We start from the raw sequence: 12,821 nt of genomic DNA, 5'->3' as shown, positions 1-12,821 counted from the left end.
CTTTGTACCATCAGACTAAAGCCAAGAAGGGTGGAATAGTCTTTCTAATTTTCTCCCACAAGAGGTGCATCTTTACAGTTTACAAGTTTCATATTAATTCACTCAGTTGGATTTCTAGGTTGCAATCAAAACCTCCACCTTTTTCCATGGAAATCCTTTGAAGTTGCACAAAGTGCCTGAATACAAATCGAGTCCAACCGGAGGAAGGAAGGCAGGCAAGGATCAAGAAGCGGGAATGATGCTCAGCTAGATACGCTTTGTGTGCTGGGTCTCGGTGCCTCTTGCCATGGTACAGATCATACCACATCAAGCACCACACAGTGTTGAAATGTTTACAGTGCATCTGGGTGATCCTCTGAAGCTGTCCTGCGTTTTTAGAGAAGGGGAGATCATCAAATGGACCAGGAATGGGATGCAGTTACCCGCCAGCAACAGGATACATATCACAGCTCAGGATCTCAGAATCACCAATGCTACACAGGATGACTCGGGCCTTTATAGTTGTACAACAACGGGCCAAATCTCCTACTTTGCCGTTAATGTTTTCCTGCACTATTCTCCATGAAGGAGGTGGAGGAAGACGGTGATGCACTAGAGGTAACCTCCAACAAAGAACAAGCAAGGCCCCCATACTGGACTTGGTCAGGAACGATGCAGAACAGACCGTTAATGATCCCAGCCATGAAAACAGTCAAGTTCCGCTGCCCGGCGGGAGGTAATCCGACACCAGCGCTTCGGTGGTCAAAAAACGGCAAAGATATCAATCCATCTCAACGAAGATTTGGATACAGGAGCCGACTGCGGCACTGGAATCTCACCCTGGATGTCGTTGAGCCTTTGGACACAGCCAATTACGCGTGTGTGCTGGAGAATGGCTACGGGCGCATCAATCACATGCATCTGCTGCGTGTAGTTGAAATTAGCCAGCTGCCGATTGTTAAGCTCGCACTCCCTGCCAAGAGTGAGAGAGATTGTGGGCAGTAATGTGAAGTATCTGTAAAGTGGACGGTAATCCCCGGCCACACATTCAGTGGCTAAAGCAGGTGCAGATTAATGGCTCCTCCTGCAGCCAGGTCCTACAACAGCTGGTGTTAACACTACAGCGGAGGAAATGAAGGTTCTGCATTTACGGAATGTCACTTTTGAAGATGCTGGGGAATACAGGTGCCTGGCACCTCTCGGGATTTCCCATCAATCTGGATGGTTGACAATTTCTCCAGATTGATACTGTGCTCATTGTTTTGCAAATAGATTCCCATTGCTGATCCTTCAGCTTGTTGAGATCTCTGTTGCATTCCACTTCTGTTACTGAATTTTTATTTTCTGAGCACAAAGATTATGTATCCCCCAAAAATATTAAATATGGTGAAATCTATGCTGAAAAGGTACCATGCAAAATTAATTTGGACAGCGTCAACTAAATTCCTACTGAGTGGAGTTAATTGCCCCAATGATTTAAATTACTCACTGAGCCCACAAGGTTGCCTAATATGGGAATCAGAAATGCTTAGAAACATAGGAACAGGAGTAGTCCATTTAGCCCCTCGAGCCTGTTCCACCATTCAATGAGATCATGGCTGGTCTGCGATCGAACTCCACATATCTGCCTTTGGTCCATATCCCTTCACACCTTTGGTTAACAAAAATCTATCTATCAATCACAGATTTACAATTAATAATTGATCTATCAATTGTTGTTTGCAGAAGAAAAGTTTCAAACTTCTACCACCCTGTGTGTGTAGGTGTTTCCTAATTTCACCCCTGAAAGGTCTGTCTCTAATTTTTAAGACTATGCCCCCTAGTCCTGGGTTCCCCAAACAGCAGAAATAGTTTCTATCTACCCTATCTATTCTCCTTAATATCTTGAAAACGGAGATCAAATCACCCCTTAACCGTCTAAATTCTAGGGAATGCAACCCTAATTTGTGTAGTCTCTCCTCATAATTTAACCCTTGGAGTCCGGGTATCATTCTGGTAAACTTATGCTGCCCTCCCTTTAAGTCCAATATATCCTTCCTACAGTCTGGTGCCCAGAACTGCTCACAGTACTCCAGGTGTGGTCTAATCAGGGCTTTGTATAACTGTAGCAGGACTTCTAACCCCTTGCATTTTAGTCTCCTAGATATAAAGGCTAGCATTCCAATAGCCTTTTTCATTATTTTCTGTACCTGTTCATGACATTTTAATGATCTATGTACCTAGACCACCCCCCAAGTCTCTTTGGATCGGCACTTTTTTTTTGAAAAGCTTTTCAACATTTAGAAAGTACCCTGTTCTATCCTTTTTAGCTCCAAAGTAGATGACCTCACATTTGCCTACATTAAAATCCATGTGTCACAGTTTTGCCCATTCACTTAATCCATCAATATACCGTTGTAATTTTATGCTTTCATCTACACTGCTACAATGCCGCCTATCTTTGTGTCACTGGCAAATTTGGATATGTGGATTTCTATGCCATCATCCAAGTCATTAATAGATACTGTGAATAGTTGAGGCCCCAACACAGATACCTGCGGGACACCACTAGTCACATCCTGCTAATTTGAGTACCTACCCATTATCCTTACTCTCCGTCTCCTGCCACTCAGCCAATTTCCTAGCCAGGTCAATAATTTGACTTCAACTCCATGAGCTTCTACCTTTGTTAACAGTTTCTTTGTGGGACTTTATCAAGTGCCTTCTGGAAGTCTATATAAATAATATCCATAGACATTCCCCTGTCCACTACTTCAGTCACCTCTTCAAAAAAATTCAATCGGGTTTGTCAGACATGACCTACCTTTACCAAATCCAAGCTTGCTGCCTTCTAAAAGCTGAAAATTTGTGGTGTTCAGTCACTCTATCCTTAATTATAGACTCTAGAGATTTCACGACAAACAGTTGTTACGCTAACTGGTCTACAATCCCCTGGTTTCCCTCTCTCGCCATTCTTAAAGAGCGGAGTGACATGCACAATTTTCCAAACTAAAAGGGACGGTTCCTGAATTGAGGGAACCTTAGAAGGTTATAGTTAGGGTATCTGCAATGTGCTCACCTACTTCCTTTAAAATCCTGGGATGGAAACCGTCTGGTCCTGGGGATTTGGCACTCTTCAGTGCCATTATTTTCTTCATTATTGTTATTTCACTTGCGTTAATTTTATTGAGTCCCTCCCTGTCCCTGATTCAATATTAGTTTCCTTGGGATTTCCAGCAGGCTATTCTCTTGCTTTACTGAGATAGTTGGGGGTACAGTTGCGCAAATTGTTGGTGTAGAGTACAGAAAACTTTGCACTAAAAACAAGAAAAGGGAAAGAAAAGCCCATTTGGCCCATTAAACCTCATTCCTTTGGTAGCACAGCTCTCTCAGTTTAGCCTTCTGATGCATTTTGACTATCTCTAATGTTTTTCTCCCTCCTACCTCCTCTGGAAGATTACATTTGAATAAAGTTTCCTAACATCTGTTTTAAGTTTACTTTTCACCCATTTAAATTGACATTCTCTGTTGTTGACATAATTTGCATTAATAGTCAATGTTTACTGTATCAATACCATTTAATATTTTAGTATACGTCAGAAATGGGATACGAACCCACTCCCCTAGAAAAGGACCAGAATACACCAACCTTTGGTAAGGTAAGGATTATAGTCCTCGAGTCTGGCGCCTTCGACCACTCGGCCATCCTGACAATGGGCACGAGTACCTTGACGCAGTCCTTCCTGAACCACTAACGTTTTTGACGAGAGTTTGAGGTTGTCTGATATTTTCTAATGCTTCGACCCCTTTACATTTAGGATCAGGCTTGTTACTTTTCTGTGCACCTTCTCCAACAATGTAATGGCCCCTAATTTGCAGTCAGTGGTGAAGCAAAGGCTTTTGCCGCTGGCCGCGAAAAAAGCTGTCCACAAAGATCTCGTGGTCTCTGTGTTGAGAAGTTTGCCTTTTTCGACGTTGAAGTGATTTCAGCGACATGTAGTGGGAATTCTGTGACGTCAACAAGCTGTCTAAATTGCAGAATTCTCAGAAAGGGACCAGGAAATGAGAAACAGCTTTTATCTGGAAATTTTAAAAAGCGTTAGAGAGAGCAAAACAAAGATTGGAGCTCTCACATGGGGATAAGGTAGAACCTGAAATATCAACACATTTTTTTTTAAATTTTTTTTTAAAGTTCCTTAAAAATTGCTTTTTTTTTTAAAACCATAATGTAGAAATTTGACATTCCACAACTTTAAAATTAGTTTTCCAAGGCCATACTGTTTGTTTAACACTCAATACACTCTTACACAAAATCCAACAAGGTCCAACATTTAATGGGGTATTTAACAGCGTTATTACCGTGGAAAAGCAAGTTTTTGACAGTTTCACTGATTAAACAGATTGCCCGCTATGGCCGGGGGCGGGGGCGGGGGGGGAGAAAGAGAGCACAGCGCAGACAGTGTCGGAGCAGTGAATGACTGACCACAATTTCAGGATTTCTGCGTTTCAATGCGCATGCGCTACCTCCTGAAGTTGCGGTCAGTTTCAGAGGGGTTATAACGGCGACGCTGTTAGTTCGCCATTATTAACCACCTCAAATTCTGGCCCATTTTTTGTGATGTTGTGACCAGCAGTAAACATAGTCCTCGAAGTACCCACTGTATCTAACCCATGCTATACTTAACCAGAGAATGGATAATACTGTGACTTGGAACCAAAGTGAAAAAATAATTCCATTCTTTGGTAAAGACATCCCTCATTTTTACCGGCAAGAAAAAACATTCAAAATGAGATTTCTGTAGTGCAAAGAGACCACAGGGAATGCAAACCACTGAAACACCTAGATACTGAAAACTGTCTGTACAAAATTCTTAACAGTAGTTTGAAGTAACCACAAATTAAACAAGAGCTGAATCATAATGTCGGGTGCATAAATTTTTCATATTTTATCCACTTGAACTGTTTTAAAATACCCAAAAGTACAATAATAGAATTTGTTCTTCCAAATTGGTGTGGTTTCTGAAGAGATCATTTTGAGCTCAATAACACTTGGGTGAAGTACAGGCAGTGGTTGTAAATGAGAGCAATGTTGCAAGAAGCACGATGCCCGATATTAAAGCACACTGGGTCAAATAAAGCTTCTCTAGTGGATTGGTCCTAATACACTAAATCGGACAGTCATAATTTAGATCATGTCTGTAACCACATTGTAATAAAGGGTACTGCATAATACTATCATGGTTTTACCATTAAACTAGAAATTCAAAGATGTTATTTCTATTTACTTTTCTAATCTCTTCATGTTGTTCTGTGTGTTCGTCATCAAAGCTCTGCTGCACGGTTTGCAAGCTGAACAGCATCTGTTTGAGCGCTTCAACTGGTCCGTGGTGCTTTCCTGCAGAAATTCCTGATGAACCTGGACGGTGCTTCTAAAATCAAAAAGAACAGGGAGCCGCTTTCATTTTACTTTGTGAGTGGAGAGAAGATATGGGGAAATCTCAAAAGGACAGGTGTACTGGCTTTGAATTTCAAAGGAGAATGTTGACAATGCTCAGCATGTCAGTCTGCACCTTTAAGAGAAAAATAAGGACCCACCTAAAAAATGTTAAGCTGCCCTTCTCTTTCAGCCGCTGACTGACCTGCTGTGCATTGCCAGTTTTTATTTCACATTTGCAGCATTCAGGTTTTTCATTTTATCATCTGTTTCAAAGGCTTAAGAATTAAATTTTTTTTTTAGTATATATACATTGCCTTCTGGATGCCAATATTCAGTCAGACAATATATATTTTTGCCAGAAGAGTTACCACTACATCCATTTTCGATTTAAAAGTGTTCCCTGAACTAGGACAGAATCAGACCTTTCTGCCCATCAGGACAGGAAATGAAACCCCTTCACTATCCTGCTTGCTCCCTATACCCAATAAAAATTCCTTTTCTCACAACTAATAATTCCCTTATAAAAGTACTTTGGGACTCGGGTTCAACAATTATGTGCGGCCGAGAATTCCACATTTGAACTACCCACTGTGCAGACATTTCTTCTAATCTCTTATTTAGTTATTTTTGTCATTATGTTATTACTTCACATTTATCTACACTGAGCTGTATACGCCATCCATTGGCTCACCTTGCTGATATATCTATATCCTCCTACAATCTTTCACTATCCTCATCGCAGTGTGGTACATTCCCAGCAAATTTCAATGTTGCCTCCTGAATTCTGAAGTCAATAGCGTCAGTTTGGTTCTCTTGGTTACATTCTCATCTAAGTAAGAAAGTTGTGGGTTCAAACATTTTAGTACTTTAGCTAGTCGGACACTTCAGTGTAATACTAGAGCGCTGCATTCTCAGAAGTGCAATTTTTCAAATTAGTTGTAAAACCAAAGTCCCCCTTTCCTGTGCAAGTGGATATAAAAGACCCCATGGAAAGAAAGAACTTGCATTTATATAGCGACTTTCATATTATCAGGATGTTCCAAAGCGAATTACTAGTTATGTAGGCAAACATGGCAGCCAGTTTGCACATAGCAAACTTCCACAAAACAGCAATGAGATAAATAACCAGTTAATATGCTTTTGTAGTACTAGTTGAGGGATAAATGTTGACCAGGACACAGAGAACTCCCCAACACTTTTCCAAATAGTGCCATGGGATCTTTTACATTCACTTGAAAAGGCAGATGGGAGCTCAGTTTAATGCTGTGTCCAAAATACAGCACTGTCTGACAATGTACATACAATGGCATTATTTGAAGTGGAGTATGCTATTCTCCTGGTGTCCGGCCAACATCCATCCCTCAACCAACATCATCAAAACAGATTAAGTGGTCGCTTATCTCATTTGCTGTTTGTGCAATGTTGCTGTGTGCACGTTGACAGCCACTTGTGCCTACACAACAGTGATTTACACTTTAAAAGTAAATTAATTGGCTGTGAAGTGCTTTGAGAGGTTCTGAGGATGTTTAAAAACTGTACAAATGCAAGTTCTTTCTTTCTAAATCCAGATAGTTTATGTATAAAAAAGGAGAACCCTGTGGAACACCACTCTTGAGAAACATCCTTCTATCGCCACTCTTTGCTTTCCGCTATCTAATCATTTATTAAGGTGATCACATTATCCTTAACTCCATGTTCCATTATTTTTGATACGCGTCTCATGTGGTAGTTTATCAAATGTTTTTGAAAATCTTTATAATCACATTCACTGCATTTCATTGAACTATCCCATCATTTATTTTGATGAATGCTATAAAGAATGGTCAATATGACCTGACCGCCCTAATAACTCCAAGTGCTTAGTAATTTCCTCAGTCTTATAAACTAGCAGCTTAGCAGCAACTGAAGAAAGATTAACTGGCCTAAAATTTGGGAGCTTACTCCAGCTTCCTGTTTGGAAAAATATAAATACTTTTCCCATTCTTTAGTCTTCAAACACAACTTTCTTTTCCAAGAATTTTGGAAAGTTATAATCACAGCCTGCACTATTTCGTCCTTAGAATCTTCAGACATAAAACAACAGGTCTCTGTGATTTATTGACCGCAAGATTGATTAACTCTTCAGTAACATTTCTCGTTCAATAATAACCTCCACTAACTGTTCTACACTCAATGTAGTGGTGCTTCAACAATTCCAATTTCTCTGAAACTGAGGCAATATATTTATTCGATACCTCTTCCATTCCTTCGTTCCTCACTACAAGTTTGCTTCCTTCATCACTTAGCAGTACTACCTCCATCTTGACTACCCCTCATGTGCCTAAAAAAAAACTTAACTTTTTTTTTAAACTTACTTTCTCTTGTACTCCTCATCTTTCTTGTCGCTTTTCTATATATTCTTTTAAAAAAAAAAAAATTGGCTTTCATTTTTACCTTCCATTTAAGTGCTTTTTTTTGTTGAAGTTGCAAATTTGATCTAATCTTCCTTTTTGTCCATGGATCTCCAGCTTTCAACATACTCCGTATCCTTTACTGAAATCTATGCTGACAATCTCCTCTTTAAATACTTCCCAATAGTTATCTATGGTTCCGTTTGCCAAATCATTCCTCCATTTAATCTGACAGTTCTTTTTCTCTCGCTATAATTTACTTTTTTCCAATGACCTATTGCATCATTGACTTTTCTTTTCCCGATTCTATTGTTACATTGAATCTATGGGCCCAAGTTTCCACAAGAAAAAAACGGGCGCCCCTCCGAGCTGGGCGCCCGTTTTTCGCGCCTAAAATGGCGCCTAAAAAAATCCTCGGTATTCTCCACCTACTTGCAGGTCCTCTGGCCCTCGGCGCAGCCAGCACGAGCTGTGGGGGGGCGGAGCCAGGTCCCTGCGCTGAAAACAGTGCCGGGACCTCTGCACATGTGCGCTACAGTCGGCACGCAAGTGCAGTAGCTCCAGGCGCCAAACTGTGTGGGAGGGGCCCGAAGCACGCAGCCCCTAGCCCTGGCCCAATGGCCTCACTGGGGCTGCGTGAATAAGGCTCCTCCCACGGCCAGCTCCTGCTTCCCCCCGCCCCCCCCCCCCAACCGGACCAGACACCCGCTCCCCCCTGCCTCCGGACCAGACCCGACACCCGCTCCCCACCCTGCCTCCGACCCAACACCCACTTCCCCCCCACCCCGCTCAGCGGCATGAACGGCTGCAGAATTCTCCCTGGCTGAAGCACTTTCACACAGGTAGGAAGATGGTTTATTTAATCTTTTCTTGGCTTATAAAATGTTTATTCAGGTTGGATTTATTTGTATAATATTTGTAGAAGTATAAATAAGGATTTATTGTAGAATTTAATGAGTTCCCTTCCCCCCCACCTCGTTCTGGACGCCTAATTTGTAACCTGCGCCTGATTTTTTAATGTGTAGAACAGGTTTTTTCAGTTCTACAAAAATCTTCACTTGCTCCATTCTAAGTTAGTTTGGAGTACGTTTTCACTGTGGAAACTTTGAAATCAGGCGTCAGTGGCCGGACACACCCCCTTTTGAAGAAAAAATTCTGTTCCAAAGTAGAACTGTTCTACCTGACTAGAATTGCAGAAAAAAAAATGTGGAGAATTGCGATTTCTAAGATTGTCCGTTCTCCACCAGTTGCTCCTAAAAATCAGGCGCAAATCATGTGGAAACTTGGGCCCGATATTGCTATCACTATTTTTCAAATATTTTCCTACTTTTAGGTTGCCAACTTGCTCCACATTATTCAGAACAAATTCAAAGTAGTGCTTCCATACTTCCACTCGACCCTTCCCCATATCCTTTTATATTCTTCCTTTTCAAATATTAATCCAATTTCATTATAAATCTCTACATCAATTGTGGTAAAACATGTCATACTAACCATAAAAGAATTCTCAAAGTCTTATGCATCTAACCCAAGAAAAAAAACCTCTCCCCAAGTCTCTTACAATCACATTCTCAAACTACAAACTATCGAGCCTTTGGCCCATTCACCACAATAGCTCTGCCGCTGTTGATCTACTCAACCACTTGTTCACCTTCACCGCACTCGTTCCCAACAAAACCTTCACTGTAACTGCTTTTGGTACGGCACCCATTTTTGCTCCCTAAAGTCTATGGTATGCAAAATTCAAGCATACCTGGAGCACAACAGACTTTGACATTTATTACCAGATCTATCTTAACCACAGTAAGTTCTATAGGGCCTCACTCACCTCTGGCAAAACCACAGGCTACTGTAGGATCATCTTGAAGTGAAATGATAGCCCAACAACCCATCTTAAACTCCTCGCTCCTGAAAATAGGCCCAGACCAAAATTGAACCCTATCTGTTGAACTGATTCTGCTGCTTCCCCCCCCACCCCCCACTTTCCTTTGCCTATTAAGCCAAAACTCCCCCTGCCCCCTCCTATTATAGCCAGGAGATGATACCAGCTCTATCTTTTTTACCACCTCTCTCAACCTTCTCTCTACATAAGAAATAGGAGAAGTAGGCCATTTGGCCTCTCGAGCCTGCTCCATCATTTGGAAAAGCAAAATTCAGTCAGACAGAGCCAGCATGGATTTATGAAGGGGAAGTCATGTTTGACAAATTTGCTGGAATTCTTTAAGAACATAACGAACAGGGTGGATAAAGGGGAACCAGTGGATGTGGTGTATTTGGACTTCCAGAAGGCATTTGACAAGGTGCCACATAAAAGGTTACTGCACAAGATAAAAGTTCACGGGATTGGGGGTAATTTTGTGGCATGAATAAAGGATTGGCTAACCAACAGAAAACAGAGAATAGGGATAAATGGTTCATTCTCGGGTTGGCAATCAGTAACTAGTGGGGTGCCGCAAGGATCAGTGCTGGAACCCAACTATTTAACGACTTGGAAGAAGGGACTGAGTGTAACGTAGCCACGTTTGCTGACGATACAAAGATGGGAGGAAAAGCAATGTGCGAGGAGGACACAAAAAATCTGCAAAAAGACAGACAGGCTAAATGAGCGGGCAAAAATTTGGCCGATGGAGTATAATGTTAGAAAGTGTGAGGTCATGTACTTAGGCAGAAAAAAAAAATCAAAGAGCAAGTTATTATTTAAATGGAGAAAGATTGCAAAGTGCTGCAGTACAACGGGACCTGGGGGTACTTTTACATGAAACACAAAAGGTTATTATGCAGGTACAGCAAGTGATCAGGAAGGCCAATGGAATCTTGGCCTTTATTGCAAAGGGGATGGAGTATAAAAGCAGGGAAGTCTTGTTAGTTATACAGGGTTTCGGTGAGGCCACACCTGGAATATTGCATGCAGTTGTGGTTTCCATATTTACAAATGGATATACTTGCTTTGGAGGCAGTTCAGAGAAGGTTCACTACGTTGATTCCGGAGATGAGGGGGTTGACTTATGAGGAAAGGTTGAGTAGGTTGGGCCTTTACTCATTGGAATTCAGAAGACTGAGAGGTGATCTTATCGAAACGTATAAGATTATGAAGGGGCTTGACAAGGTGGATGCAGAGAGGATGTTTCCACTGATGGGGGAGACGAGAACTAGAGGGCATGATCTTAAAAAAGGGGGCCGCCCATTTAAAATTGAGATGAGGAGAAATTTCTTCTCAGAGGGTTGTAAATCAGTGAAATTCGCTGCCTCAGAGAGCTGTGGAAGCTGGGATATTGAATAAATTTAAGACAGAAATAGACAGTTTCTTAAACGATAAAGGTTTATGGGGAGCGGGCAGGGAAGTGGAGCTGAGTCCATGATCAGATCAGCCATGATATTGAATGTCGGAGCAGGCTCGAGAGGCCGTATGGCCTACTCCTGTTCCTATTTCTTATGTTATGTTCTTAATAAGATCATGGCGGATCTGATCTTGGGCTTAGCTCCACTTCCCTGCCCGCTCCCCATAACCCTTCATTTCCTTATCACTCAAAAATCTGTCTATCGCCCCCTTAAATATATTCAATGACCCAGCCTCCTCAGCTCTCTGGGACAGAGAATTCCACAGATTTACTACCCTCAGAAGAAATTCCACCTCACCTCAGTTCTAAATGGGCGCCCCTTATTCTTCAACTATGCCCCTCTAGTTACTCTCCCATCTCCATCCTTCCCATGCTCTTCAAGTTCATCTGGAGCAGTCTGCACAGAGCGGCATTAAACGGACTGCACTTAAACAGAGTGTTTTATTTGGGAATTTAGAAACATAGAAACATAGAAACATAGAAACATAGAAACATAGAAACATAGAAACATAGGTGCTGGAGTAGGCCATTCGGCCCTTCTAGCCTGCACCGCCATTCAAAGAGTTCATGGCTGAACATGCAACTTCAGTACCCCATTCCTGCTTTCTCACCATACCCCTTGATTCCCCTAGTAGTAAGGACTTAATCTAACTCCTTTTTGAATATATTTAGTGAATTGGCCTCAACAACTTTCTGTGGTAGAGAATTCCACAGGTTCACCACTCTCTGGGTGAAGAAATTCCTCCTCATCTCGGTCCTAAATGGCTTCCCCCTTATCCTTAGACTGTGTCCCCTGGTTCTGGACTTCCCCAACATTGGGAACATTCTTCCTGCATCTAACCTGTCTAACCCCGTCAGAATTTTAAACGTTTCTATGAGGTCCCCTCTCATTCTTCTGAACTCCAGTGAATACAAGCCCAGTTGATCCAGTCTTTCTTGATAGGTCAGTCCCGCCATCCCGGGAATCAGTCTGGTGAACCTTCGCTGCACTCCCTCAATAGCAAGAATGTCCTTCCTCAGGTTAGGAGACCAAAACTGTACACAATACTCCAGGTGTGGCCTCACCAAGGCCCTGTACAATTGTAGCAACACGTCCCTGCCCTTGTACTCAAATCCCCTCGCTATGAAGGCCAACATGCCATTTGCTTTCTTAACCGCCTGCTGTATCTGCATGCCAACCTTCAATGACTGATGTACCATGACATCCAGGTCTCATTGCACCTCCCCTTTTCCTAATCTGTCACCATTCAGATAATAGTCCGTCTCTCTGTTTTTACCACCAAAGTGGATAACCTCACATTTATCCACATTATACTTCATCTGCCATGCATTTGCCCACTCACCTAACCTATCCAAGTCGCTCTGCAGCCTCATAGAATCCTCCTTGCAGCTCACACTGCCACCCAACTTAGTGTCATCCGCAAATTTGGAGATACTACATTTAATCCCCTCGTCTAAATCATTAATGTACAGTGTAAACAGCTGGGGCCCCAGCACAGAACCTTGCGGTACCCCACTAGTCACTGCCTGCCATTCTGAAAAGTCCCCATTTACTCCTACTCTTTGCTTCCTGTCTGACAACCAGTTCTCAATCCATGTCAGCACACTACCCCCAATCCATGTGCTTTAACTTTGCACATTAATCTCTTGTGTGGGACCTTGTCGAAAGCCTTCTGAAAGTCCAAATATACCACATCG

The 12,821-nt window shown here is 42.1% G+C and overlaps 1 protein-coding gene and 1 pseudogene across 9 annotated transcripts in view; one reads left to right on the top strand and one right to left on the bottom strand.

Moving 5' to 3' along the window:
- c2h18orf54 (chromosome 2 C18orf54 homolog) overlaps positions 1 to 12,821 on the bottom strand; it is a 74,374-nt gene that overhangs the window by 13,941 nt on the left and 47,612 nt on the right. For 7 of the 9 annotated variants that reach the window (XM_070862085.1, XM_070862075.1, XM_070862068.1 and 4 more), the window contains one exon: positions 5,244 to 5,387. The exons of 1 other annotated variant lie outside the window; for it this stretch is intronic. In XM_070862085.1, coding sequence (XP_070718186.1) covers positions 5,244 to 5,387 — 144 coding nt within the window. Of the gene's footprint in view, positions 1 to 5,243; positions 5,388 to 6,086; positions 6,225 to 12,821 lie in introns of those variants that run through there. One more of the 9 variants, XR_011587897.1, reaches the window with a different exon arrangement.
- On the top strand, positions 562 to 1,225 carry LOC139228140 (fibroblast growth factor receptor 1 pseudogene; annotated as a pseudogene).

The sequence above is a fragment of the Pristiophorus japonicus genome, chromosome 2 (assembly GCF_044704955.1).
Source record: "Pristiophorus japonicus isolate sPriJap1 chromosome 2, sPriJap1.hap1, whole genome shotgun sequence".
Classification (NCBI taxonomy): domain Eukaryota; kingdom Metazoa; phylum Chordata; class Chondrichthyes; family Pristiophoridae; genus Pristiophorus; species Pristiophorus japonicus.
This window is presented reverse-complemented; position numbering and strand designations above follow the sequence as displayed.